Consider the following 27,422-nt stretch of genomic DNA (forward strand, 5'->3'; position numbering starts at 1 on the left):
AGCTCCCACCGCTTCCAGGCTGACTCGGCTCCCACAGCGGCAGCCCCCTCGTCTGGCAACTGGGATGAAGCCAGCAGGAGGCTTTAAGCCTGAAGACCCCTGCCCAGGGAGTTGGATGCCCTGGTTTCAGTCCAGCCCTGCTGTGAAACTGCTGTGTGTCCTTGGGGAATCATCCTCCCCGCTCTGGGCCTTAGTTTGCTCATCACTCCAGTAAGCGGTGCTCAAGAGGGCTTTATAAACCCCTGGCTACTCTACAATGCTGTGGTCTGGGCTGTTCTCCCCGACCACCAAGGACCCACACACAGACCTCCCCCCATAATGGCCTGGCCTGGGTTGAAAGGCCAGGGTAGGAGAGAGGGCAAAAACCTTTTTTTCTTGCCAACACCACCCCCACAAAGGTCAGGCTGTGCTCCTGCACCTCCCAGCAGCCAGCCTGGTGCCTGATGTCTTCCCAGCCGCAGATGACCGTGCTGGCGCTCCTAGCAACAGTGGACAAAAGGTTACTCCTGGCATGCCAGGCTGCCTGGCCCCTCGCTCCCTCCTCGAAAGGAAAAAAAAGTCCTGGCCTTGGCTGGCGGGTGTGCCTGTGTGCACACATGCAGGCATGTTTGTGCCTGCACACTTGGCCCCCCCCACACCCCCCACAAAGCCCGTGCACTCCCGTGTCACGCTGTCACCCTCACTGATGAAATGGAGAGTTGAGCATCCATCACTGCCGGCTGCCCTGTGCACCCCGCACCGCTGGCAGTGCCTGGGAGGCGGGCTCGGAACAAAGCCCCGTGCTCCACGGGCCTCGGCTGCCCCCTAACGCAGAGCCAGCCCCACGCCAAGGAGCCCAGCCGGGGCTGCAGCTGGCTTCTCGCTGCTGCCTCTGCCTCCCCGAGACACCCGCCTCGGTCTCTGCCCCTTTGAGGGAGGGGAAGGAGCCCTGGACATCGGAGGCCCGGGCTGTGTTCTTGCCGCCACTCCTCGCGCCCCAAGACCCCAGCGCCTGTGCCCCCTCTCTGGGCCTCCTCCTGAGCTGTAGGCTGACTCCCGGATCTCGGACTTGTGTGGCTCTGATACTCCAGGACTGGTGTGAGCACTGCGTTCGCTTCTCGTTTATGAAGAGCTCGGGCTGGTTTATCGTTTCCCCTTTGGACCTGGGTTTTTACTGTGGGTTTCTTTTAGAGTTGAAGTCTCCCCCGTGCCTAAGAGCTGGGTTGCTGTGGGCTGTCCCAGAACTGTGGCGTGTCTGTTCCCCGACAAGATCCTCCCGCCTCTCACTGGGGGGCCTGTGTTTTTGCTTTGTCTCTTCAAAGTTGGCTGAGGGGGTACACCCTCCTCTGCTCCTGCCTCCACCTTCCTTCTCTGCAAATCATGCTGAGGCTTTTTTCCTTGAAAAAAAAAGGTCGAATTCCTCAGCCCTTGTAGCAGATGAGGTTTGAGGAAGAGAATTCCGGCAGAATCCTGTAATAACATGCCTTGGCATTACGTGGCTCAGGATAGACGCCCCCCCACCCCCGAATAAGATCATGCCACCCTGAAAGGAAACTGCCTTTGGGGAGTCTGGGTGGGCCAGGCATCTGGCTGGAGGTCAGAGGGCATTCTCGGATCTCACTGAGTGTGAGGCACTGTTCTAAGAGCTGGGGATGCAACAGGAGACCCACAATGTGGGTTTCGGGTTCATGTCCTGTTTCTGCCTGAATTAACTCCCCAGCCGACCTTTTCCTGACAAGCTCTCCCCCAGATGAAGGCCTTGAGATAAGTGAGGCCCCTGGGCCAGGCCCGCTGCTGGTTCTGAGCTTGTCTTCCAGAAAGCCCCCGTCTCCTGCTGAGACCAGAGTGGTGGGCTTAGACTTGGAAAGAGCACGGATAGGGCACCTCAGCCTTCATGAAGTGTCAGCTCTATGCTGGGTGCTGGGCTCTCCAAGGGGCTCCCCCACCCCGGGGACACCACATCAGCTCTGTCTGCGGTGCTGGGGGGGGAGCAGGAGGGCACCCGCTGTGGGAGAGGCGTCACAGTGCACAGTGGCTCTGACCAGGGGCTTTGGAACAAGACAGCCCACTGCCACTTCCTGGTGACGTGTTCTGGGCAAGTGACCCGACCTCTCTGGGCACTGCTTTCCTTAGCTGTGCTGAGGAGTGGTCCTTCAGCGAACCGCGAAGCCTCCTTTTTGAGCTCTGGCAAGGACTGGCTGTCCATACGTGCCATATATGCTATGTGTTCAGTGATGTTCAGGACTGCCATTGAAACATGGCTCACTGGCTCCAGCATCCATGTTGACCAGTGGTCAGAAGCCCAGCGGCAGGGCCCCTGAGCTCCTGCGTGTCCTGTTGGCTCGCCTGCCCCATGTCCCATCCCTCCACCACCCTCTCCGAAGGCGCTCCGTCCTTCCTGGGGTCAGGCAGCCTCGGCTGGCACTGGGTTGCCTTGAGAAAGTTGGTTAACCTGTCTGAACCTCAGTTGCCTCATCTGACAGTTGGGGGTGAAGATAGCCCTGACCTCTTGGGGTGGTTGTGAGGACGCCATGAAGTGACACCCGGCAAGCCCCGCCAGTCACCTCATGCGGACAGACGCTCAGGGCCCGTGTTGTAGACACAAGCAGCTGTGTCCTGGGGCTGTTCTCTTCTGTGAGCCAGAGGCCAGGGTGGAGCTAAGTCTTCGGCTCATCCAGGAGCAAGGGCCGCTGTGAGTCTTCTCCTTTTTCCAGAAGGGAGTCTCCGGGGCTCAGCACAGCCGAGGTGGCGGAGGTGTGTGGGAGAGGTTCTGGGGTTCTCCGGACTGATTGGCTGATTGGCGCTCAGCCCTTCAGTTAGACTGACATATTTGGCACCTACTGAGCTCCAGGCCCTACTGGACCCTTCAACGTGTTATTTCACTTAATCCTGCCCACCTGGCTGACCTCCTTGGGCCCTACCACCTTGACTCCTTGTGCCCTGGTCCATCTTACGGGTGACGGGCAGGTGGAGGCAGGGAAGCAGGATGTATGTCCAGAAGCCTCTGATCCGTTCCTGCTGGGCTCATGAACATGAGCTCATTCTTGTGAGTTAGGTCCGCTCTCCCCCCCGGGGGCTGGCTCTGCCTGTGCTCTTGACTTCTGTCACTACTGAGTCTCACCAGGGTGTCCTCTGAGTTTCAGCTCCACCTGCTTCACCACCTCTGCATTTGGGAATGTGGGAATGGAAGCAGAGCAGGAATCTGCACAAGGGCACCTTTCCAGAGGCTGGCGCTCGCTCATCGGTTTCTTCACACACATTCGAGAATGACGACTTTCTGCCTGGCCGCTGGGCTCCCAGGGTTGGGAGGCCCCAGGTGTTCTCTGTCCATGGGCGGACTCCAGCCTGGGCTAAGTGCAGGTTAGCGGGGAGGCTCATCCCTCCACCAAGGGCCCTCCTATCAGTGGTGTCCCTTTACTAAAACGGTGAAGTCCAGGTTTGTGGTAAGACATCTCGAGCTCTTTGTGACCCAGCCCCTCGTCCGCTCACCCCTTAGCTCTTGATCCTCCGGATGACAGCCAGAGCTGTTGCTCTCAGACCCAGTCTCTGCGTCTCCAGCACGTCTTCACGGCCTCTTCCACAGATGCAGAATGCTCCCCTCCCCTTCTGAAGGCTCTTCAGCCTCGAGTCAGTTAACGTCAGGAAGACTTTGACAAAGTCTTGCCCCAAGGTCAGAGAAGATACGCACCAAATGTGGATCTGATTAAGTGCCTCTTCCTCGATTAATTATAGTGTCTGATCCCAGGAAGCTTAGCCTGGAGCCGTGGGAAGGGGCTAGGAGTTTGGAGACATGTGGTCCGTTCTGGGGCAGGGGCTTTACCCCGCTGGGCCTCAGTCTCCTGGCTGTAAATGCAACACTCTTAGAAGGGGTGGACATGGGAGGTGCAGTGGTAAGCAGAGGACACATGCTCCTGTCCTCTGGGGCATCAAGGGCTTTGGGGGCAGAAGAAATGAGGGAGCACTTCACGGGCCAGACGACTCCTGCGGAGTTTTCTGAAGAGCACCCAACATCAGATGGGGTCCACAAGGGGCGTGCCTCTAGTCTGAGACTAGCTCAGATTGGGACGGGTTACCTGTTGGTGGAGACAGCTCCCTGTGAGTGGGTTATTGAAAGGCTTAGTCCGAGAAAGAGGGGTTCCTGGGATTCCATGAGGTGAGAAGGGTCCCGCCACAGCTTTAGGTATCAGCAGCCCCCGCTGGCGAGGGCCAGTTCCCGGCACTGGGCTAAGTTCCTGACTCTCGGTATCTCAGTCCCACGGCTATTTGTGAGAAGGGGGGGTGGCCCATCTTACAGGCCAGGTGAGTGAATTTCAGAGGGGACAGCAGGTCGTGCTCCTGACCCATGAATCTGGCGCTCTTCCAACAGCACCCACTGCACGGCTGCCCCTCGGGTTTCCACTGAGCTGTGCCAGGTTTTATAGCCCCCTGCCCAGGTGACCACGGGCAGGCTTCCTACACCTGTTTCTCCCCAGAGTTCTGGTTCTTTTCCTTGCCCCATCCTGTGGCTTCTCCTTAGCTGAGGAAGAGATCTTGGGCCATTCCCAAGTTTCTCAGGGAGGAAGAGGGATGAGAAACCTCCTGTCATCTAAGGAGCCGCAAAGCTAAAGGAGAAACCTGGGCCGACTCTCCCGGTCCCTGCTCAGCCCTCTGCTGCCCACTGGACAGTGGGGTTGAATTCTGGTGTTCTGGACCTGTGGCTTCCAGAGCCCTGCATCCCCCTTTCCTAGTTGGATGTGATGCATCTTCACTTTTTGGGTTGTCTGTCGCGGTGCGAAGGGGCAGGGCAGGAAGGCTGTGTGCGTGCCTGCGTCTGGAGAGCTTGAAGTGGAGCAGGAATTCTCTGGGTGGCCAAGGCAGTGCCTTCTTAATATGCACCTCGCCTTCGCTGTGCTGTCGTGATTAACAGCGCAGCCTGAGTGCTGGCGAGAGCTGGTGTGGAGGCTGGCGGGCTGGCGCCAGTGCGTCTTTCAGCACTGTTCGTTTTCAGAGCAAAAGGCAATCTTGTTGGGGGGATTTGGTTCTCTTGGCAAGGTGGGCCTCCTCCTGTGTTCCAAGGTTTTGGCGTGGTTCTGGATCCTGGGTCTGTCTCCACCTGCCCACTCACCCGCAGAGCTTGTCTCTCCTACAGTGGAAGCTGGGGAGGGAGAGTTGTGCTGTCTGGATCCTGGCCGGAAACCCACAGGGCTGGGACAGGGCACTGGAAACCCTCATCTGGGCCCCAGCTCCTTCACCAGCATTAAAGAGGGCCGGTTGCTTGGGGCTGGAGTGTGGCTCAGTAGGGTAGCAGGTGCACGTTCCATGTGTAGTCAACAAAAGATGAGAATTAGCGCCCCAGAGAGCTATGGACTCACTGTTTTCCAGTGGCCACAAGTCTTGATTTCTAACTTGAGGGAGGGCGTAGAAACACCTTTGGAAAGGAATGGAATGGATACGTGATTCCCAAGACATAGATCCAATCACCACTTCCTTGCATGAGCTCCCAAAGGTAAATGACCTTGCTCTTGAGCCTGGAGGTCCCAGCCCCAGTGTCACCATCCTGTGCATAAGGCCTTCCAGCACTATGCCTCTTCCTGCCTCTGCTGCATAGGTGCCAGTCTCTGGGCCCAAAAGCCCCTTCCATTTCTTCTCTGCCGGAGGATGCCTGCCCATCCTTCCAGGTCCTGCCCAAATGTGACTGTTCCGTGGTCACTGCCACCTGGCTCCCCAGAGCACTGGTCCCTGCCTCTGCTGGACTGCTGCTGTGGTAGCAGCTCCGTCTCTCCAGCCAGCTGGGAGCTCTTTTGGGGAGGGCCAGAGTCCTGCTTGTTCCCGCATGCTTGGCCCAGGGTGACCCAGTGCGGGGACACCAGGTGGACGTGGGTTCTGCCCATGTGTTCTGGGTATTAATGCTTTTCCTGTGTCTCTGAGCAGAGTGGCCAGTTGTGTGGATACAGGCACATGCAAAGAACGTCCTGGAGGGAGGCCCCAAGGATTTAGCGCCTGGAGGCAGAGTCACTCTCTTATCCCTACCCCATCCCGACCACAGCCATTCAAGACAGGACGAGTTTCCCTGTGAATTCCCTGCACAGGAGAGGGTCAGATAGCGGGAACCTGCTGAAAGCACTCAGGCCTGGAATCCAGCCCCCAGAATGTTCTGTGCTGGCGAGTGAGGGAAGAGCTTGTTCCCAGCACCGTGGCAGGGATGCAACTGGGGAGATGGTCAGCGAGGAGAGACTCCAGGACTGACCGGCTGGACGTGAATGCTGCTGATTGTATTATAATGATGAAAGGCCATTGTGTTCAAGACCATTGGCCAAGAAAGCCAGGGCTCACAGGTGGCCACATGGCCTGTTGATGGGATAACTAGAACCCAGGTTTGCTGACCCCTGGTCCAGGCGCTCATTCTGTTTGTCCTAATGGTGGGATAAATCTTGGCTCTGGTAAATCACCGTAATGTTGCTGGACTTCGGTTTTCTCATTTGTAAAATGTTAATTTTTGCTTCATCTATCTTATTAAAGATGTATGGTTAAAATCAGAAATTAGTTGTAGTAGCGTTTTCCTTTTCCTTGAGAATTCAGTCGTGAAAACCATTACCTAGCTCAAGGGTCAGCAGACTTTTTCTGTGAAGGGCCAGGTCATAAATGTTTTAGGCTTTGTGGGCCATCTGGTCTCTGTCACAACCACTTTACCCTCCCGATACAGCACTGAAGCGGCCGTGGACGGTACACGAACGAGTGTGGCATGTTCCAATAAAACTTTATTTACAAAAACAAGTGTCAGGCCCGATTTGGCCCTGAGCCGAGGTTTGCCAGCTCCTACTCCAGCTCAACATGGCGGCCTTGGGGTCCTGTGCTGCCCCTGCCCGCAGCCTCCGCTCTGGGTGTGCAGCGCTGTGCGGGGCACCGAGCCTGGCCCTGGGGCTCCGTCTTCCCGTCCCGGCCAAGGCTGGGGGAGCAGGCAGGAGCCGCGTGTGGGGGAGCTCCCCGTTAGGTCCTGGACGCCGCCTGTACTTTCATTTGCAGTTTCCTCCCTTTGTTTTGAAAACCGCCGCCTGCTGATTCTGCGTCTCTGTCTCCGTGGGGCCAGCGTGCCGCCTGCCTCTTGAGCAAAGCATTTGCTGAGCGCCTCCTGCAGGTGTCTTGGCTTCCTGTCCTGGAAGCCCCGTTCATGAGTGTGCGGCCCGTCGCCCTTCTGACTGCCCAGTGCTGTCCCGGCTCCTCACAGAGGCGCGGGGAGAAGGGCCCGTCGGCTGGGCCTTTGCTCAGGTGGAAATAAGGAGTTTTTTGCTCGTCTCAGTGGCTGTGAGGATTTCTGATGTTACCCAGAGGTGGCCCCAAGGGGGGAGACATGTACTGTCCTGCTCCTTCTAACTGGTGACTTCCCAACTGTCCTGAGAAGGTGGAACCACTGCTCACCAGGCCTCTCCCTGGCAAAACCCATCCCCCTCGTCTGGTGCCCATGGAGGGTCGTGGGTGTTGTGGGCTTGTCTCCTAGGTGGCCAGCAGCCCCTTGACTGGGAGCTCTCTGGGGCTGAGCTGGAGCCCAGGTGGTTGCTCCACAGTTGGATGTGGCCCAGCTCAGCCCTCTGAGGACCTGCCACGCCTGTGCCTGGCCCGTGCTGGGTGGGCACACGGATGGCTCAGGCTCCTTCTGCCCCGAGCTGGTAATCTCAGCTCCAACTCCAGCTTGTTACCCCCAACCCTCCCCAAACACACACACACACACACACACACAAGCCTCTTCCGGGACAGACAGAAGCAGGATAGGAAGGCAGCTGCCCACGCCACTGCCGAGTTCCTTCCCAGGGGTCGAAATGAAGAAAAAATAAGTTTTCCACCGGTGAGCTGCACGATAAAGGGAGGGAGAGTTTCAGGTCCCCCTCCCTCACCGCCCTGGGTGGTCGGCGTCCCCCTACGGGGGGGGCCGTGGGTGGAGGCAGACTGCATTGATGGGTTTGGGGTGTTGGTAGCAGCTGGGCACACCTTGGCCCTCACCCCGGAATGGGCTTCCAACATTTTCTGTCAGCTTCTGTGTCCAAGGAGCAAACTGGATTGTCTATCGCTTGCCTTTTACCATGTGTGTAATTAATGTAATTTTATATTCCCTCAATTAAAGTGACACGCCCAGCAGGCAGATTACACAGGCCACCAGTAATGCGAGTCACCATCTCCGCTGCCGGTTGGTAAAACCCACCCCTTCAGCCTTGCCAGATCTGTGGCCGGTGTCCCCAGGAGTTGGGAGGGGCGGGGATACGTGGAGTATTTTGTCTCTGAGCAACTAAAACTTCAAGGTCTCTTTCCCCAGAGATCTTCTGTGAAGACAAAAGGCAAATTTGGCCTAGGTGGCAGTGATGTGGCGTTGGGCAGTCACGAGTGCCCTCACGGCTTTCCTCTGAGGACGGTGTCACCGCTTACAGACGAGCAGCCCACAGCCGAGGGCTACAAGGCAGGACTCCACCCCTAGTACTTTGGGCTTTTGAGGCCGGTGCTCTCACCACCGGCCACAGCATGTCCTCGTTCACACTCCCTCCAGGCTCACCTGGGCACCAGAAAGCCCGCGGCTGAGTCTCAGCCATTTCTCTGAGTCCATGATTTCCACACGGGTGAAGGCAGCTTTGGGGAGTGTGGGGTAGCGTTTGGTGAAGGAGCAGTGAGTTTTGGAAATATTAAACTTAGCACATAGCTTTTATTGTTTTTCTCCTTAAAGAAAAAACCAATGCAGGTTTATTTTTTTTATCTGACTTTTAATTTGAAGGAGTGTCCTCTGTCACCCCCAAGAGTTTAGCTCAGAGGACCAACTTGGTCACCTTGTTGGTCCTAACTTTTCTTCCTGGTCCCTTGAACTCAAAGGCGTTAGATGTGCGCACCCAGGGGCTAGCTGACCGTGGCTGTGGGGTCCAGCTGCTGGCCGAGCCTCGCTGCCCTGTTCAGGCCCTGCCTAGATGTCCGTCTGGGGTGGAAGGCAAGTGTCGCTACCCTTGAGCCCACGTGGCACCCGCAGATATGGTAGAATGTCTGAGGAGGACACCCCAAGTTCCGAGAACACCTGACTGGGTAGAGCGGGGGCAGCTTTCCCGAAGGAGGATGTGTGGGCTTTGACGGACGAGGAGGGAGTTCCTGGCAGAGCAAGTCCAGCTCCCGCTTTCACTGTAAATGGGCAGTGAGTGGCCCCTGGAGCATGAGGCATGGGGACCGTGGAAGACTGGGGACCTTCTGTTTGCCTAGTGCTGTCAGCCACACCACTCCCTGCAACATTTGTAGACCATTCCATTTTCCTCAGAGGAACTGGACTCAAGCACGTCCTGCAGGAGCCGGGACGGGGTTCTGGTCTGTGTGACTTGAAGCTTTCCCCATCCTGCCAGAAGCCCATCTCTTGGGACGGCTTCAGGTGAAGTACAGGGAGGCCTGGGGGCTCCTGCTCACGGCACTGAAATGCTTTTCCACAGGGACCTCGGATCCGCTGTGCTGTGGAAACGCTCTGCTCCCACCACACTGATCGGTGCCAGCAAAGGCTCTTGTCACTGAACTGTCCGTGTGCAGCATCTTAGTGGAATGGCCCAGGCTTTGTCTCCGTCACACCCATAGCAGAGCGTCCCCAGGCCCTGCCTGAGTGGCTCTCAGAGGCTGCCAGATGGACCACTACCCAGTGCTGAAGTTGCAGGAAAAAGAAGCGAAAGGAAGTGCAGGGGTTATGTATCTCGGATCCAAGATCTTGGGAATGTCTGAGACAGAATGGCGAGTCCATTAAGAGAGTCTGGGGCAGAGTGAGCGCCCAGACAGGAAGTGGGCACGTTTCCTGCTTCCTTTTCCCAGATTCGGTAGAGGGATTTCCTGCGTTGGGGTCTCCCTGGGCCGTCACCCCTTGGAGACAGTGCAGTGCAGTGGAAGAGTTCTGACCTGTCAGGGGCCCATTCCATCTCGGCTCCCTGTTGGCCTACATTCTCCAGCCGCTTTGGGCCTCAGTTTACCTTTCCCCTTCCCTTGGAGCCTTTGGCAGTTTAAGCTAACACTCGAGCTTGTTTATCGCTGTGTCCTCATCCTTCTTCCCAAGTAGCCTGGTAGCTTCCAGGGCCAAGAGCAGTCTGATGCACCTCCCTGACACCCCCAGCCCCCATGAGGGGCTGGCCAGACACACAGGAGGTCAGCATCCAGTGTGCATGTGGGTGAGTGATTAGATGCGCCTCTGGGACTCATTCCTCTCTGCTCCTCCTGCTTGACGTGTGACATGGAGGCACTGCTCGAAGGCTTGTAGATGGGGACCGGCTAAGACCTCCTGGGGCTCTAGAATCAGACTTTGAGGCCTGGCTCCACCACTTAATAGCTTTGCAACCCTAGGTGAGTGGCGTCACCTTTCTGAGCCTCAGTTCCTTGGCTATAAAATGGAGTAATTGATAGCCCTTACTGCAAAGGGGTGAGGATTATGTGAGCAAATGCGGAGGAAGGCCACCTCCACCGTGTGGGATGTGTGGCTCCGTTATTATTGCTGTAATTGTTCCCATTTTGTGATGAGAACAGAGATGCGGTCAGTGGCGGAGTCAGGATTTGAGCCCAGTTCTTTTGCAAATCCTATTTCTTTAACTTCACTGGACCGGGGACATGCTATTGTGAATAGAACCTTGGCCTGGAGTTAGATGTGGTTCAGCCACCAGCCAGTTCTCTGTGGCCTTGGGTGTCCCACCTCTGTCCTGGGCCTCTCTTTTCTTTCCTGTAAATGAAGGACATTGGAAGAAGGGATGGCAGGATCTCTGAGAACCATCCAACAAACAGTGACTTCCGGGCAGGTACAGTTCTCCCAAAGTTTCGTAAGGACCCCAACCCCAGTCTAGCCCCATGCTCTGTGCACCTCAGGTGTCTGCCTGTATCCGGCACCTCCGTGGGGCGCCGGGGGGGTTCGCTAGGCTAAGCACCTGGGATAGGAAGCCTCTGAAGTTTAAAGGCGATCTAAGTGGAGCTGGGCTCAGAGCCCGTCCTGGCCAGGCAGGTCCCAGGTGCACCTATTTGGGCTTCTTCTAAAGCTGCCAGCAAGTGGGAGCCTGGAAGGCTCCCCTGGGGGGTTGTCCTCTGTGGGAAAACTCGCCAGTGTTATGACTCCCTCCTCTCACCTCTGCCTCGTTTCTCCCCCCCTGCCTGCTGGGTCTGTTCAGAGTTTAGGGAGGAAAGAAGCCAGCATCCCAACAAAGGTAGAAATCCTACAAGATCCTTTTTACATCTGCCTCCTCTGTAGTCTTTTGCCCTAGTGGGTAACAAGTTAAGAAGACCATAAAGTGTTTTCTCTAAACCTACTTGTCAGTCTCTTTTGAGAATGCAGGTTGGGAAGAGAACAGTTTTCTGTGGCCTAATAAACACAGGGCAGCAATTCCATACCTCCTCGTGGGGATGGGCATACACGTCTGTCGCCTTCTGTACAGAAACAAACATTTCCCCCACGTGGGACCTCGTGCTGTGCTCCTGAGAATGTGCCGTGTGTGGGGTCCCTCCCTGTGCTGTCACACAGTCTCAGGGACAGAGCCGGGACAGAAGTAGATGGAGAGCTCCAGGCCGAGTGGAGGTGGTGCAGACACAGAGGGTGGAGCTCCTGGCGGACGTGGGTGACCACTGGGCTCGGTGGGCTTCCGGCTCCCTGAAGAGCTCCCACTAGTGCTGGGGGCCGTGCGGGGAGGTCCGCAAGCAGAGCCTGGCCAGAGCCTGACCCAGGGGGAGAGGAGCTTCCTCCCCTTTCGGGGTGAGCGCTGAGCTTTATTCTCGTCTGTGTGGAGAGCGTGGTGGGGTTTTCTCTCTGGGTGACCAGCTGGCCTGGGCCAGGGTTCCCTTGTCCTCAGTATTCTGAACCCCGGCTCCAGGTCAGAGGGGAGACTGCTACCCTCTCTCTACGCTTAACAGCCCACACCCCACTGCTTCCCACAGGCCAGAGAGGCTGTCAGGGCTGGGCAGGGGTCTCCCTGACCAGCCGCTCTGGGTCCTTACTACTCATCGGGCCTCTGTCTTGAGGCAACTTGTGCCATGTCCACGCGTTCAGGGACAAGTCACCAGAGTGACTGCACACACTGGCCTGCCCTCTGAACCGCTGGGGGCCCAGGAGCTGTAAGGCAGGGCCGAGGGGCAGCTTGGAAGGGCAGGCAGAGGCCTCCAGTCTCGGCTTCGACTGTTCGCCCTCAGTGAGGACTGCCGTCGACTGAGGCCCCCATGGGTGGCAGACATTCTTGGGTGCTTTACTTATGTTCTTTCTGATCCGTCAGTGAGTCAGCCCCCATAGCCACCCCCGGCCCAAGGGGGCACAGGTGTGCAGGACGGCTCAGAGCTGCACTGCTCCCCCAGGAAGCGCTGGGTGTTCCCAGGAAGGGTGACCACGGTGGGGAGGAGGAGGCGCTCCCTGCCTGCCAAGAGCCTGGGAACCGACAGAACGCCTTTTGCCTCCTCTTGGCAACTGGACCTCACCCTTGAACCCTCCTCCTCCGTTCTCTTTATTTTTCTCTTTTCAGGGGTTGGCTTCAAATTATCTTATTTTGTTTACATTGCACCCAAGTTTCATGGTACAAAAGACTTGCAGGTGCAAATATGTCCCGCCTTCATTAACTTCCCCTCCCTTTTTAATTTATGTGATTTCAATTTTCCTTCCCTGTGCTGTTAATTAGGGGACCCTCTAATCAGTGCCATTATCACAGTGGTATTCATGTTTAGGAAAGCCGCTAAACAAATGCTTGCAAAATTGCTAAATGGCTAATTAATGTCTGTTAATTAAGAAAATTGCTCATGGTAACAAACCATGCCGTTGCTGGCAGCCGCTAGAAAGACACACACTTGTTGAAATTAGGAGCGTGGCAGGTAAGGGAACATCTGCTCCACGGAGCCCTCCGGAAGTGAGCAGCCCCTCGCTTGGCCGGGAAGCTCCAGGCCTGTCTGCAGTGGTGGCCCCGGGTTCCTGGGCGGCCCCTGCATCTTGCTCTGCACACCTCTCCTCTGCGTCTCCGTGCCCACCGCCTGCGCCTTCCTAGCTGTGAGCTGTGTTTCCCACGCAGGCAGGAGGCTGGGCAGCCTGGCTTTGAGGGTGAAGATGGGGACGAAAACTCTACCTGTGTCTCTCAGAGACGCTCTCTCACTCTCTTTTCTAATTTAACCACACCGGTGCATCCCCCATGCATGTTTTGAGTTTTTCTCAAGAGCAACTTCCAAGCGTAACGGCACCATCGTGGGTGGAGAGCAGTGAATCGGGGCGAGCATCTCACCCCCAGCACGAATGTCTAGCTCTGAGGGCCCCGAGTGGGCAGGAAGGTGCTTCCAGGACAGGCTTGTTGTGCTTTTTGATGGGGACATGCAGTAGGAAGTACATTTGATGTTGTGACCCCGTGTATACACATACATGTGTATATTTATAAGTGAAATAGAGGCTAATGAAAAACAATTGCCTTAAAAGTCATGAAGCTGGTCCAGGATTTTCTATTTTTTAATTCTGTTTCAGGTTCTTAAAAAACAATGGTTACAACCCACTAAATTGATCTCACCACCCACACTAATGGGTTGCAACCCACAGTTTGACCAACCCCGCCGTTTAAGTGAATCCGTCGGCCTGTCTCTTCTGGGGAGTCGAGGTCAGCATAGCCCAGGGCTTCAGGGGTCAGCTTGGAACCGTGGGTGGCTCACCACCGACTGGAGTGGCAAGTCCAGCCCCTCCCCCACCCCCGTGGTCAGGGGCCTCCAGCCCTGTCCTCCTCCTCTGCGCACGCCTGCTCGAGCTCCCGCTGCAGGGTTGGGGTGAGCCTTGCATCTGTCAGGCTTCTCACCCTGGCTCTGCCATTTGCCGTTTGTGTGGCCATCGCCAAGTCCCCTTGTCCCTTCAGACTCAGTTTCCTCATTGGTAAGAGGAGGAATAAGAAACCCCACATCACGGGGCCGTTTTCAGGTGAAGGTGAATTACTGAACTGCGCTGAGTGGGTGCGCGCTCGGGAACCGTCTCCTCCTCTTGGTCCCCGTTTTTCATTCTCTGGCACCACCTCGCTCCTCCTGTCTGTTCTCCCTCCGCTCAGTGGACTGGTCTCTAGGTGCCCACCACCTGTCTCTGCGCCCCCAGCCTGGGAGCTCCTTGGGGGCAGGCGCTCACCCGGTTCTGCCCATGCCCCATGAGCAGCACTTCCACGCTTTGCAGAGTGGTCCCGCTTCTGTGTGTCACTGTGCTCCCCGAGCCCGGCTGAACCAACGTATTTAACATGGCAAACTCCGCTCCAACGGCAAACAGTGCCTGGGCCCTGCTCCTGCGTGCTTCACAGAGGAGCTCGATTTGATTTTTCGTGCCTGTAAATCCCCTGTGAGTGTGTTTATCAGCTTCTCTCCCTCCCGCTCGCCGTTTTACACACTGAGCCGACGACCTCAGCAGCAGCTCGCGCCTCCCTGCCCGCCAGAGCCAGAGCCCGCCGCCCGCACGCCCGCCGCCCACCCTTCATTTTGGTTTAATTTTGGTTCTTTTAAGCTTCTCCTGCGCTTCTCCATGTGCTGTGATCTATAACCTGCCTCTACTGTCTGGCCTCACAGGGTCCTCCGGGGTCACAGCCCTCGCCGCACGCACAGCCTCCACCTCACAATCCCAGCAGCATGATGGGACCCCACAGTCAGGTACGCACTGTGGCTGCCACCCGCCGGGGGGCGCGGGGCACCAGGAGGACGGAGCCCACAGAGGAAAAACAAAAATCAAAACGTGCTCTAGCCATTGCCTTCAAGGCTTCATCCACAAGTGAAAGTTTAAACAACAGTTTTTTTTCCATAAAGATAGTCTTCAGTCCTTGGACATCACACCCAGCTTGGCCATGAAACCAAAAGAAAAGAAAAAAAAGAAAAAAAAATATTTCTGTGACCTTGTCAGTGGCCTTTGCGTTTTTGTTTTTTCCTCTCTCACTTTTGGTTTGGTTTTTGAGTTTGGTTAACCATTCGTTCGTAAGCGAAGCTGCATCCCCAGCCTGGTCTCTGTGTGCTCGCTGCTGAGAAAGCTTCTGCCCGTACCCCTGCATTCAGTGAGGGAGTGCGCTGCCCCCACCGCGCTCATCGTGTCCCCCCCTGGAATCCTCGCTCCTCTGCCCCACCCCCTTGTCAGTTTCTGTGTGTGTGTGTGTGTGTGTGTGTATGTGTGTATGCGTGCCTGTGCGTGAGTGTCCAGCTTTGTCTGCACACCCTGAACATTTTACGTGTAAGTCCCTTTCTGAGTCTTTCATTGGCCCTACTGCGAGCAGAGGTTCCCTCCTTTGCCCTGCATTGATGTAACCTGCTCTTCTGCATCCCATGCAAAGTCCCAACCGCTGCCCCGTCACCCAAGTAGCTCTCCGTGAATAAACGTGGAGTCAGGAGTCACATGTGATGTGTGCATCTCTTGAGCCCTCTCCCCAGAGGGACGAGGTCACTGGGAGAAAGAGAGCTTAAAAGATCACTGGTTGTAACAAACCTGAACTTTGAGGAGTGGAGTGCATTTGTGTTTGTCACCGTGCAGTAGTGCGGGCTGTCATTGAACTAATTCCCTGTAATTGCAGCCTTTTATGTCACCACGATACGCAGGCGGCCCCAGGCCTCCGATCAGAATGGGAAACCAGGTACTGTACCTTTTCGTGTTCTCTCTCCCCTCGCTCTGCCACCCTTGACCCCCGTTGGATTTTGACTCAGATCAAAATGTGGGGAAAGGATTGGGAGGCAGGGGCACAGGTTTTAACGTGGGAGGTGGCTTTTACAGGCAGGTCCCCAGAGAGGGCCTGTGTCCGCTCTGCGCCGGTGGTGCGGTCCCCCTCGCAGCATCTCGCCTGCCTTGCCTGCTGGGCCGTGGGCGGCCAGTTATGGAGCTGGGGGCAGGCAGCCGCAGAAGCAGGCCCGGAGGGAACGCAGGGGCTCAGCTGTTCCAGAGAAGGTGGCAATACCCCGCCCCTCCAGCCCCTTCTTGGAAAAGGGTCTTCCTCCTTAATGAAGTTAATTGACAACGTGCATTTTTTCCTGGAAGCTTTTGAGAATTGCCAAGGCTGGTAAATGTAATCCTGCTATTAGGGGGGGAAATGGCCCGTAGGAATGCTTAGATCAGGAGCCGGGTGCAGTGGAGCAGGACATGTGTGAGTTTTTAAGCAATGTCTGCCCGCTTCCCAGACCCAACTCAAGACAGGAAAGGATTTGTTTGTATAATTAGAAAAGCGGTCTGCTTGTGGGGAGAGCTTTTCAGCCTGGGGTGTGCGCCTTGTGCTGGCCCGTTAGGGTTGGCACTTCTAGGTGGTCTGGAGAGATCGGCCCCCATCCCGCCCTCGCTGGTTTAGCCCATCCAGGGACGGAGGGCTGGGGAGCTGGAGAGGGAAAGATGAGTATCCTCTTGTGAGGATAGACAGACTTACAGGAAACTTAAAAGAAACATCGGGGAAATTTCCTGTCATGCCAAAGTATTTTTTATATATAATCCCTAGAGTGACCTTGCAAACGCCCTTCAGAAAATCTGACAGCAACACCAGCACATTTGCCCTGTAGCCTCTGGAGCTGCAGTCTAGTCACCAGCCAGGTTGGCATTATGTGAGTGTGATTGCTGCCGTTCCCCACGCTCTGCAAGAAACGACGTGGGGACGACAGAGACGCTCACCACCAGGGCACTCTGATTTTAAAGATAAACAGCCTATCAGCTTTCCAGTTACTTTTTTTCTCCGAAAGTCTTTTGTTGCCTATTTTCTCTGACATGAAGGGGACAAATTTGGACAAGAATTAGAGACCCAGCTTTTTGAGCAAGGCGGCACCCTTGGGTACATCACAGATGAGGAAACAGAAGGTCAGAGTGGAGGAGTAACTTCCAGAGGCTCCCCGTGAGCGGGCTCAAGTTGGTCTCCAGCTCCCTGCCTGTGCTCTCCCCGCCCCGGCCCGGCCCGTTCAGTTAGCCCTCTGAGTTGTGCGAGCTCTGCCCTGGCCTGTGTGTCGAGTGGCCACCAGGCCAGCCTCCTTTGCCACTGCACGCGTGGGCCCCAGCGGCAGCTTTTCCTCTGCCCATCCACGGGCTCTCCTTGGCCCGAAGTGGCCTCTGTCCCAGGGAGAGAACAGATGCTTCCTTACCGTAATTGTGGCCCTTCCTCCAGCAATTAAGGGACACGAGAGCAAACACGTATGTTTCTATTTATCAATGAAGCATGAGCAAGCACCCAGGAGGGCCAGTGGAGAGTAAATCTGTTACCGCTCCGCTCATTAGAAACTGATCTTTCCCACCTCCCCGCCACCCCCTCAGAAATCTACGTTGATTTTCGGGTTTCCTGGGAACTCAAGAAGTTTTTGTCCTGCAGGGGCGGGATGTGCTCCTTTCGCAGGTGCTGCCCTGGGAGTTCTTGGACAGTGCCTGCCTCAGCTGGGGCTGCTGGTAGAATGGAAGCCTCTGTGCTGCCCGAGTGGGCTCAGCCCTCCGCCCTGGCAGGTCGAGGCAGCAGAGACAGCGGGACTTGCTTAGGCTCACACAACCCCCTGCGTTAGGGCGATGAGAAGGGCGCTGAGGAAGACAAGAAGCTAGGGGTCGTTGGCCTGGCCTCAAAGTCTTGCAAGGCCAGCCTCCCACCGTTCTTCCTGGGTAGAGGTTTGGGGCTGTGTATAGGGCATTGCTGTGTTTAAAGTGATGGGTGGGTGGTGAACAGTGGGGTTCAGCTGGGTTTGGGAGAGGAGGGCTGGAATCTAGGGTCCTCAGGCAGCCCTCCCATCACATCCCTGCAGAGCCCCCACAGGCCTGGCGTCTGATCAGGCAGGCAGCTGAGGGACCGTGCAGACACTGCTGGGATTCATCTGTTCCCTGGGCAGACTCTTCCTGCGCCTGTCCCACATACTGTAGGAGAGGCACCGGCCCACTTCCAGGAGCCCGTGGGACAGCCCCAGAGAGAGCCTCTCTCTCTCCAGCAGGCCCTGAGGGTGTGTGTGTGGCACATGCTTGCAGTTCCATATACGAGCCATTATTTTTCTAGTTTCTTATATTTGAGGCCTTCACCTTTCTCAGTGTGAGACCTCTTTTCCCTGGTCACTGCGCACCCACCTTCTCTGTAGAGGAGGCCCAGGCTTCCCTGTCTCCTCTCAGGGTCACCCCATGAGAGGAGGAGGGATGTGACTCTGGGCAGCCCAGCTCTGCTTGTGAGTCCTGACACACAGCAGGGTTAGGGGAACCCAAGCAGGAGCTTCCTGCGAGAAGTGGTGGTCAACACTGGGCTACCTGGAGAGGGAGCAATTGCTTGACCCCCATGGCCACTCCATCAGGATTAGATGGGAGCATTCCATGACCTGGAGGGTCCCCTGTCCACCTCAACATCCTGGGAGCCCCCAAACCAGACCCTCAGAGGCAGGCTTTCCCCTGTCCTCCCAGAGTCCTGTAACCAGGCTCTGGAAATATCCCGAACCCCTAAGTGGACAGACACACAGCAGCAGCCAAGTGATTCAGAACTTGGGAACTTGGGAAGAGGAAGCAGGGCTGGGAGAAAGCAAGAGGTCAGAGCAGCTAAGACCCGGGGGCTGGAGAGACAGACTCAGCACCCAGGCAGATGGGAACGGCAGGTGCCAGATGCCACTCAGTGAATGTCAGGTCCTCCCCAGGCTTATGTGGCCCTCCTGTCAGCCTCCCCAACCCTGGGCACATCACATACCCCATTCTGAAGCTCCACAGTACGACTTGTCTCTTCAGTTCCCGGCACCTCGTTCCAGAACCAGTTTGGAGTTCACTTTTGGGCCAAAGGCAGACCAGCTGCCCCGTCTGCCGTCCCCACTGCAGTGGCCAGGGCTGGGGGACCCTTGGCGGCTGGGGTCGGGTCCCTGCCACAGGTGCACATCCTCTGAGAAGTGCTGGCACCTGCGCTTTCATCAAGGCTTTCGTCTCAAAGCCAAGGGCCACGCGTAGGCCTGAGGCGTGGGGTTCTGGAAGCAGGCTTTTCCCCCAGCTCTGCTTCTCTTTTTTCAAATGGCAGCTGAAATAATTTCAGTCCTAAGTAAATCACCTCCAATAGGTTTTCACAGCGGGCGTCCCAAGCGTTCACTCAGGAAACCTGTGGCGCCTGTCCTCTCCTCCCTAGGAGTACTCACAGCAGCACCTGCCGCTCGCACCAGGCTTTAGGGAGCAGGTTCGCCTTCAGCATCCTGCTCACCCCTCTCCTAGAGGCCGCCTCTCCATCCCCAGGGGCCAGAAGGTGGCATTTCACGTGGTGAAGAAGACGGGGAGTCCGGAGTCCTGAGTGCTCATCCTGGCTCTGCCAGGAGGCGACTGGCGGCTGTTGGCCTCTGGGCCTCAGTGTCCCCATCTAGATCTCAAAGGCTGCCTCCTCCCCTTTAAAAAGGACCTCCCATAGTGGGATTCTAGCTGGTGGGTCTCTTGGTTCCCACAATTTGGAGGTGGGGATAAAATGAGTTATGTTCCATGAGGCAAAGGAAAGACAGGGTTTGGCTGACAGTGCAGCAGTGGGGGCGTAGGTGGTAAGAGGGAGGGCACATCCTCCCTCTGGGGGGGCCATGGCCAGCGGCTTGGCCAGAGCGTGACTGGACAGTGGCTCCTCTCCCCCCATGAAGCCTGGCCCACCCATGCTGCAGGTTTCACTGAGACCAGCTCCAGCTGACCTCCGCTCTAGGGACCTTCCCCCAGGCAGCAGGAGTGGCCTCAGGGCAGCCATGGTGGCCCCCAACGGTCAGGTGGGGAGTCGGGGCAGGCAGCTCCCGGAGCAGCCTCTCAGCTCGTGCCTCTCGTCTCTTTCAGCCTCCCGGAGGAGTTCCCGGGACACAGCCGCTGCTGCCCAATTCCATGGATCCCACACGACAACAAGGTAGAGGCGGGCAGGGCTGCCCGGCGGGGCGTCGGGAGGGGCTCCTCCTCCCTCAGCTGTCCGCCCCTGCCTCCTGCCATCTCACAGCTCACCTGTTCTTTCACACAGGGCACCCCAACATGGGAGGATCGATGCAGAGAATGAACCCTCCCCGAGGCATGGGGCCCATGGGCCCCGGCCCACAGGTAACTGCCTGTCTGTCTGTCTGTCCCTCTGCCTGGCTGTCTGTGTGCACCCGCCTTCTCTCCTCTTGCAGAGTCTGTCAGTCTTTCCTCGTCGCTCAGCTCGCAGGGGTGAGGGGAGAGGGGGTGACCAGGTCCCCAACTCCCCTCTCTGCCCATGGCTGGGCTGGCCCCACCGCAACCAGGAGCAGCCCTTCCCTGGCAGGTGTCAGGCAGAGTTGAGGGACCCCCAGGGAGCTGGGGAAGAGGGGCATCTAGGAGCCTTTGGCTGGCAGACCCTTCCAGGCGAGGGGTGTGCTCGCCTGTGGTTTGCAGAATTTAGAAGGTGGGAGCTGGTGCCTGAGCAGTGGTGTGGGTCCTCCAGGAACCCCAAAGCCTCCCACGCTGGGCGGGGCGGACTTGAGCTGGCTCGAGGGTCCCAGCATGTTATGACTCAAAGGTGGGACAAATGAGTGGCAGTCCCAGCTCTGCCTGCAGCTCACCATTGTCCGTCCTGGGACAGATGCCTGTGACCTCTGTGGACCCCAGCAGGCCTCAGTTTTCGCATCTGTCTGGAGGGGCTGAGTCTGTCCATGGTTCTCAGTGATGCCCTCCCAAGTGAGAGGAGGCCAGGCTGCCAGCCTCCAGTACCCACTTCAACCAGAGCTTTTGCCCGTTTCAGATCCCAGGCTCCTGCCTCAGATTTCTTTTGACCAGAGGGATTCCATTGCCAAAAGGACAGTTTAGAAACCTCTGGAAGAAATTATTTGAAGTGCCCTATTTACCTCTTTACAGTTACAACGCAATGGTCACTCCTCGTGACCCAGCCCCAGCCCCTACAAGTACGGGGTCCCACAGGAGTTTAGGGTCATTCCTATTCTAGAACCTTCTCACAGTTGGTTCCCACTTTCTGAGATTTGAATGCAGCTCTGTGTCGTGCAGTAGCCATAGCAGAGTTTGCTGTGTTCTGCCCTCCTTGGGAATTCTCTGGAATCCGACCATCTCAGAAGCTAGAGGTCTGAGTCAGGGGAGGGTTTGTTCCCTGGTGTTCCTTCCCTTTTTTGCTGCCCTGCCTGGCTGCCCACTTGTCTCTCCCACCCCTGCTTGTCAATGTTTGGATTCTCCGGGTGCCTCCTTGGGTTTCCGGTTTCCTGGGGGTGGAGGAACACCCCCGCTCATACACGTGTGCCTCCTTTTTGTAGGGAGAGGTGTCTCCCGCGTCCCACAGTCCTCCTCTCCGTCCGGAGTTGTGTTTATGGCACACCCGGCCTGCTGCTTTCTTCTTGGCGCTGCAGCATGTGTGGTGTTGAAAGATTTTTAGGGAGGTCCTTGTCTTCTGTTGGCCCCATAATCCTAAAAGGAAGCAGGCCCACACCAATTGCAGCTCCAGTTTTGTTGGTTTTTTTCTTTTCTCAAATTCCCCAAAGCTTGTGTTTTTGCCAGCTCCTTTTAAGCCACCAGAGTGGCCGCTTCCTGCCATGAGGCATCTTGAGCTGACCCCTGCAAGGGTGCCGGGTGAGGGACCCGTGGGGGGCGGGGCGGGAGGGTCTGGAGTGGAGCCCTCCCTCTCCTGCGTCTTCCTCGGCCTCTACCGGACGTTAGAGATGCTCTTGGTGTGGAGATGGGCAGTGGCCTTGGACTTCCAGAACGTCCTGTGGGGCCTGGAAGATGCGGGTGGATGGAGCCTGGGGTGGGAAACCTTCCTGTCCTCCACCGCCCGCCCTCTGTGTTCTGGGAGGCTTAGCGGCTACGTCTGTAAAATGGAAAGGAGCCTGGTTGTAGGGCTGCCGAGAGGAGGAGGTCATTTCCTGGGGTGGCACATGGCACGGGTGGCCCCTTGGTGAGCAATCTGTGTTTTCCAACTTGGGGCTTAAAACCAGGGTGGAGGATTCTAGTTGCTTGGGTTTAGTGATTGCTTTTAGTTTCTCTTTTAGTTTTATTTTTCTGGCAGAGGCCATCAACACTTCGTTAAGCCTGTAGTAATATTGAGGTTCTAGAAGCTGGGAATGGGCGTTATCACGCTGAGTGCAGAGTGTTCCGGAAGTTTAGGACTTCCTCCTGGTGTAGTGGGCGTGTCATCGTCCCTGACCAGCAGTCCGGCCACTCTGGCGGCTTTAACGAGATGAAGGTCCTGAAGCCTGAGGTCTTGCCGAAAAGGGCCTGCTGGGCCGAGCGTGGCTCTCCCGGCCTCACTGAGCAGCATATAGGGTGGAGCGTTCCCGTGGGCCCTGAGGGGGTGCCCATAGGGGAGTGAGATGCCAGCTGACCCTCCCTGCCCCACCTACCTCGGGCTCCAAACACACCTCTCCTCGCTTGTCTTTCAGTTTATTTTATCCATATGGAAACCCTAAAGTGCTTTTCCTGTCTCCTGTGCGCCTCTGGGTAGGATGCAGTATTAAATTCCAGAGCCAAACCTCAGAGCAACCCAGAAGGTTTGTGTCCCCCCCGCACCCCGGTGAGGGCAGAAAGGCCTGGCATCATGGGGTACTTCGGCCTGAGCAGGGTTGGGGTGTGGGATGGATGGCAGGGTCGGGGGTCAGCCGGGAGCAGGCACCGCACAGCCTGGAAGTTTTAGACCCCAAGGCTGAGGGTAGGGAGAGGGCAGGCTCTCCCAGTGGACAGGAGAGGGACGAGCTCAGAACTCAGTGCTAGAAAACGTGGTTCTGGCCTCGGCTCAGCCTGGCTGGGCCTCCAGTCCCCTCACCTGCCAAATGGGCGGTGGGGAAGGCCCTGGGGGGGCCAGGGGCTGTGAGAGACACACCTCAGACACACATGGGGCGCCTGCAAGGTGTTCCCTGGATCCTGTTCCCTCCCCAGGCCCTGGGCTCAGGGAGGGCGCCTGTCTCCGCCACAGCCCGGGCTGCTAGGAAAGGTGGCCAGCTCTTGAGGCAGCCTTTAGTAAGCACCACTGCATGCACAGTGCCGTGCTGAGACCGGACACAAAGGTTGGAAACCATCAGCCTGTTATTCCAAGTGGGGAATCAGATTGCTGGTAGCCAGCGACCACTCCAGAACTTTCTGAACAAAGAACAGGCACAGTGTAGTCTTGGGGCTGCTTTACAGATTTCAAAACCAAGTGAAGTGACATTGCACTTTTTGAGCCTATGCCACATTTTAGCCTAAATGTCACAGAGGAACCAGCAGACCAGGTATCGCCCTGCCCTTTGCCCTCAGAGCCTCAGGCAGATGTTACTCTGGTTTTGCCAAGAGGCCACTGCCAAAAAGGAGGTGGCATTTCCACTTAATTGTATTCTCTTTTAAAGAATTACTTGCACGTCGGGGTCGAGTGGGAACCTTCGGCTAAGTTGCTCAGAAGTGAATCCTATTAGAATGAAGCAAAAACTGCAAGGGCTGCTGGCCAGGGTCACGGGGAGAGACTGCGACCCGCGGCGGTGCTGCGGCTCACAGACCCCAAGGTGCCGCCCCTGTATGGCTGGTGTTCAGGTTGGGGTGGAGCCAGCACAGCCTAGAATTAGATCGCTGTTGCGTCTTGTCTGCATTTGAGAAAGTTCAGATGAAAGATAATCCACAATCCCTGGGGACGAGCCTGTGGCACCTGGGAGAAACGGCATCTCTCTGCTGAGCCAGGACAGCCCAAGCTCAGTGCCTCTGAGCAGAGACCCCGGGAAGAGACAGAAGGATCGTGAAGTTGGCTAGAGCAGCCAGGAGCTGGGTGAGGAGGGAGTGGGCCATTGGAGGGCTCCCAGTGTGGGATAGCCAGGCCACCGTGTGATTCGGGGGGGTGGAGGACAGGATCCTGCTGCCCAGGAAACTTCCTCCACAGCCAAAAATCCACACTGACAGATCTGTCCTCAAGACTACACTGTCTTCTCCTGTTTTAAGGTGAAATAGTACGGGCGGGCCACAGGCAGCACCGAGAAAGAGCTCCTCTGGCGAGGGGCTGCAGAAAGGAGTAGCAGGCCCCAGGCCTCCTGGCTTTAGGGGCCTTCCCAAGTCGCCATGGACCCTGCACAGGGCACAGAGCTGAGACTCAGACAGAGGGCCAGCAGGAGGGCCCTCTGTTGTCCCTGACTGTGGATCAACCCTCTCCCCAGGATCTGGGCGCCTGCGTGGGGATAGAGGCAGGGGGTGTTGCAGACAGACTGCCATGGCTGTGGCCAGCCCAGGCCTGCACCGAGGACCCCTCCCGGCCCCAGCTGCCCTGTCCCTGTGGGCAGGGAGGCAGGCACTGGGCGAAGAGAGGCTACTTCATGTGAGCCCCTGAAACCATGCTTCCAAGCCCCCCTGTCCTCTGGGGAGAGGCTGGTGTTTCTGATTTGAAAACTTTCCCCTAAACCTGACTTTTAGCCCTACTTTCCCCGCTGACTTATTGTGTGGCCTTGGGCCACTCTCTGGCCTCTCTGGGCCTCCAGCTTGTCGTCTGATGAAATGGGGAGGTGGGAGTGGCCTCCAGGGTCAGTGCCTCTGAAGGAGCAAGGACCTGGGTGGGCACACTCCTCCAGGGAAGCAGCCACGCTGGCTGTCTGGGGGCTCCTGGTGGCGGGGTGGGGTCGGGAAGAGCAGACACTGCCCCCGGAGCCTCCCCGCATGGCTGCACACTGCGTGCCCAGACTTCTTTCTGGAGGGAGCACCACCGCCATGCCCCTCACTCTGGGTGCTACAGTGTCCTGGGCTCCGGCCAGCCCCTGGGCCGCCCCCCACTCCTGCCCTGTGGTGCCGGCCACTGTCCTGGGGCGCCCAGCAGGGTGCAGCCGCGGCCCCGGGAAGAGAGCTCTTGCTCGCTCAGGAAGAGCTTTCTGCTGGCCGGGCGAGCCTCCTGTTCCAGAGGAGCCAAAGGCAGCTGAGATTGGCAGGGGATTTGGTGGCAGCCTAGAGTCAAGAGGGCCCTTTAAGGCCCGGGCTCCGGCTGCTGCAGGCGGTAGTGAGGGCTCTGGCGTCCGCTCCGCAGCTGCCGGCCGGATGCTGCAGGGCGGCCTTCCATTTGGTGCCCCGGCGCCTGGAGGGCTGGGAGCTCTTCGTCCCCATTTTGTGGACAAGGAGGCCCAGCAGGGGCTGCGGGGCTTCAGTGCCAGCTTGCCACAAGCATCCTGCCGAGGGGCCGACCCTCTGCTTCTGCGCCTCAGAGTTTCCATCTTTGCAGTGGGGCAGGACTGGGGTTGCTGCGGTGACGGAGGAGTGAGAGGAGAAGCCTGTAGCACAGCCTGGCCTGGGGAGCATTGTTGTCGTCTGTGCAGTTTGCCCGAAGTCACTGGCACGCAGCTCGGTAGGCCAGCTCCCCCGTGCCTCTGGTGGCTACCCCGAGGTGCCTGTCCACGAGGGGCCTGGTCCCTGCCTGTGCCAAGCCTGCCGCTGTGCCCAAGGCAGGTGCACATCCTCCCAGCCCAGGGCTCGGCCCCGAGCGGGCATGGGGGTCCCGGCTGCCGAGGGGCCTCTGCCACACCAGCTCCTGCCTCCTCTCTCCGGGCCCCGCTCGCTGCCGGCCCACCAGCCTGGTGCTACCCCTGTCGTTATCCACACCCTGTCTGGGTGTTCTTCTGGACTCCAAGTCCTCTGTGAGTGACCAAGTGGAGGAGGTGGGCCCAAGGCTGTGAGGTTTGAGATGCCAGCCTGGTGCTGGCTCCGAGCCTGTCACTCCGGCTCCCGAGCCTCCTGTCCAGCCCCTCCCTCATTCTCACCAGCTGTGTGGCGTGGCCTGCAGACTGCGGAGGCTCGCAGATCCGGGTTTCAGCCCCAGCTGTGTCATTTGCTGACTGCCTTTGGGCAAGTCTTTCTCCTCTCAGACCCTCAGTCTCCTCTTCTGTAAGATGAGAATAATACCAGCCTCTTGGTGGTGGTATAAGGACCAAACCGGAGGCTGTGTATAAAGCGTTTTATGTGCTCAAAAAAGGACAGCTGATGCTGGCTGTCCCTTTGCCATCAGAATTCCACCCACTTGCTGCTGTCAGAGTCTCCTGCAAGGACAGAGCTGAAGCTTCAGCTAGACTCACTGTGCTTTCCATCCATTTGCTTCTTCAGCCCTTCACTGATTCAGCCCCAGCCTGTGCATGGAATAAGGATGATGTCAAAATCATCAAGACACAGTTTCCATCTTCAAAAGGCACTCAGTCCAGTCAGAGAGATGAATATGTGGCCACGATCATGACCCAGTGTGATACGGGCTCGGGGGAGAGAAATTACAAGGCATTATGGGGGTAACTAGGATGGAACATTAACTCCAAGAGATGGGGCAGGGAAGGCTTCACAGAGGAGGTGCTGGGTATTGGAGGATGTGTAGGAGTCCACCAGTGGCGATGGAAGACAAGGCGTTTATTCCTGCAAAGAAAATAGCACTGAAAGCCGGGAGTTGGGGCAGCACTGGCTTGGTTGTGATAGATGAACCAGCGAAGGGCCTGGGGTGCCTGATCCAGGTGCCCTGTGGCCCGCCCCACTCTCCCTCGGTGGGTTGCACTGAGCTGAGTTGGGACTCGGGGGGGTTTCCGAATTCCACGTAGACTCTTCTCTCAAACAGAACGGTGGTCCTCTCTAAGGTAGAAACGGAGTGTTGCTCCGGCTTCTCTAGCACCGTGCCTGTTGAGGGCCCCACGTGCTGACTTGGGAATCAGACGACTTGCTCCAGGGGTTGGGGGTGGGGGACAACCCAGACGTGGGCACAGGGGGGCGTCTGTACTTGCCAGGCCTTCGGGGTGCCTGCAGGACAGCCCTTGATGGAACTTTCCTTCCTCTTCCATGTCCGGACCCAGCCCGTCCCCAGCCTGCCAGCAGGTTCTCCTCCCCGACAGTGTCCAGGGTGCTGGTGCTCGCCGGCCAGCTCTGTTCCAAGTCTGTTCCCCTCTACCCACCTGAGACCCAGGGAAGGTGCTGGCCGGCGGTGTGAGGCCAGGGTTGGGTGCGGCTTGCTTGACGTCCATAAGCTTCTCAGAGAACCATCTTGAAGTCTCTGAAGATGCATTTAAAGTTGTGACTGTCCCTCTGTGCTGGCTTGTCGCTGTGTTCCTCTCCCTTGTTTCCCATCCTCCCCACACCTTTTTGAAACAAATGACTTGTGTTTTCTCATCAGATCCTTTTCACAGACTAACCCTCTCGCTTATGTTCTGTCTGTCTGTCTGTCCCCCCTCTTCTCTCTCCGGTTCCCCTTCTCCTTCTCATAGACTGATCCTTGGTTGTCATTGCAGAATTACGGCAGCGGCATGAGACCACCACCCAACTCCCTCGGCCCCGCCATGCCCGGGATTAACATGTAAGGCAAAGCCAACCCTGCCGGCCGCTCAGGGCCAGGCTTTCCCCACCCTCCGCTGCCCTTCCCCAGAGACTGGTGATCCGAGTCGTTACCGGCACCTCTCGGGACCTCAGTCTCCTCCTCAGTAAAGTGAGGGTGTTGACAATACAGTACTGAGAGCTCACCCCCATATCATGCTTACTTGTGCCCGGCATGGTCCTGAGCATGCTCCACGGACTAGCTGAGCTAGTGTTCATAATAAGCCTATGAGGCAGTTATTATCCCCCATTTACGGATGAGGTAACTGAGGCACAGAGAGGTGAAGTCACTTGCCTAGGCTCACACAGCATGAAGTAGAAG

At 57.2% G+C, this 27,422-nt stretch overlaps 1 protein-coding gene across 7 annotated transcripts in view; it reads left to right on the plus strand.

The window, feature by feature from the left end:
- SSBP3 (single stranded DNA binding protein 3) overlaps window positions 1-27,422 on the plus strand; it is a 162,204-nt gene that overhangs the window by 121,629 nt on the left and 13,153 nt on the right. For 2 of the 7 annotated variants that reach the window (XM_070259878.1, XM_070259881.1), the window contains 4 exons: window positions 15,468-15,527; window positions 19,658-19,724; window positions 19,833-19,909; window positions 26,995-27,083. In XM_070259878.1, coding sequence (XP_070115979.1) covers window positions 15,468-15,527; window positions 19,658-19,724; window positions 19,833-19,909; window positions 26,995-27,083 — 293 coding nt within the window. Of the gene's footprint in view, window positions 1-14,481; window positions 14,563-15,467; window positions 15,528-19,657; window positions 19,725-19,832; window positions 19,910-26,994; window positions 27,084-27,422 lie in introns of all 7 variants that reach the window. The other 5 variants (XM_070259877.1, XM_023629491.2, XM_023629500.2 and 2 more) reach the window with 5 other exon arrangements.

The sequence above is a fragment of the Equus caballus genome, chromosome 2, assembly GCF_041296265.1.
Source record: "Equus caballus isolate H_3958 breed thoroughbred chromosome 2, TB-T2T, whole genome shotgun sequence".
In the NCBI taxonomy this organism is placed as follows: domain Eukaryota; kingdom Metazoa; phylum Chordata; class Mammalia; order Perissodactyla; family Equidae; genus Equus; species Equus caballus.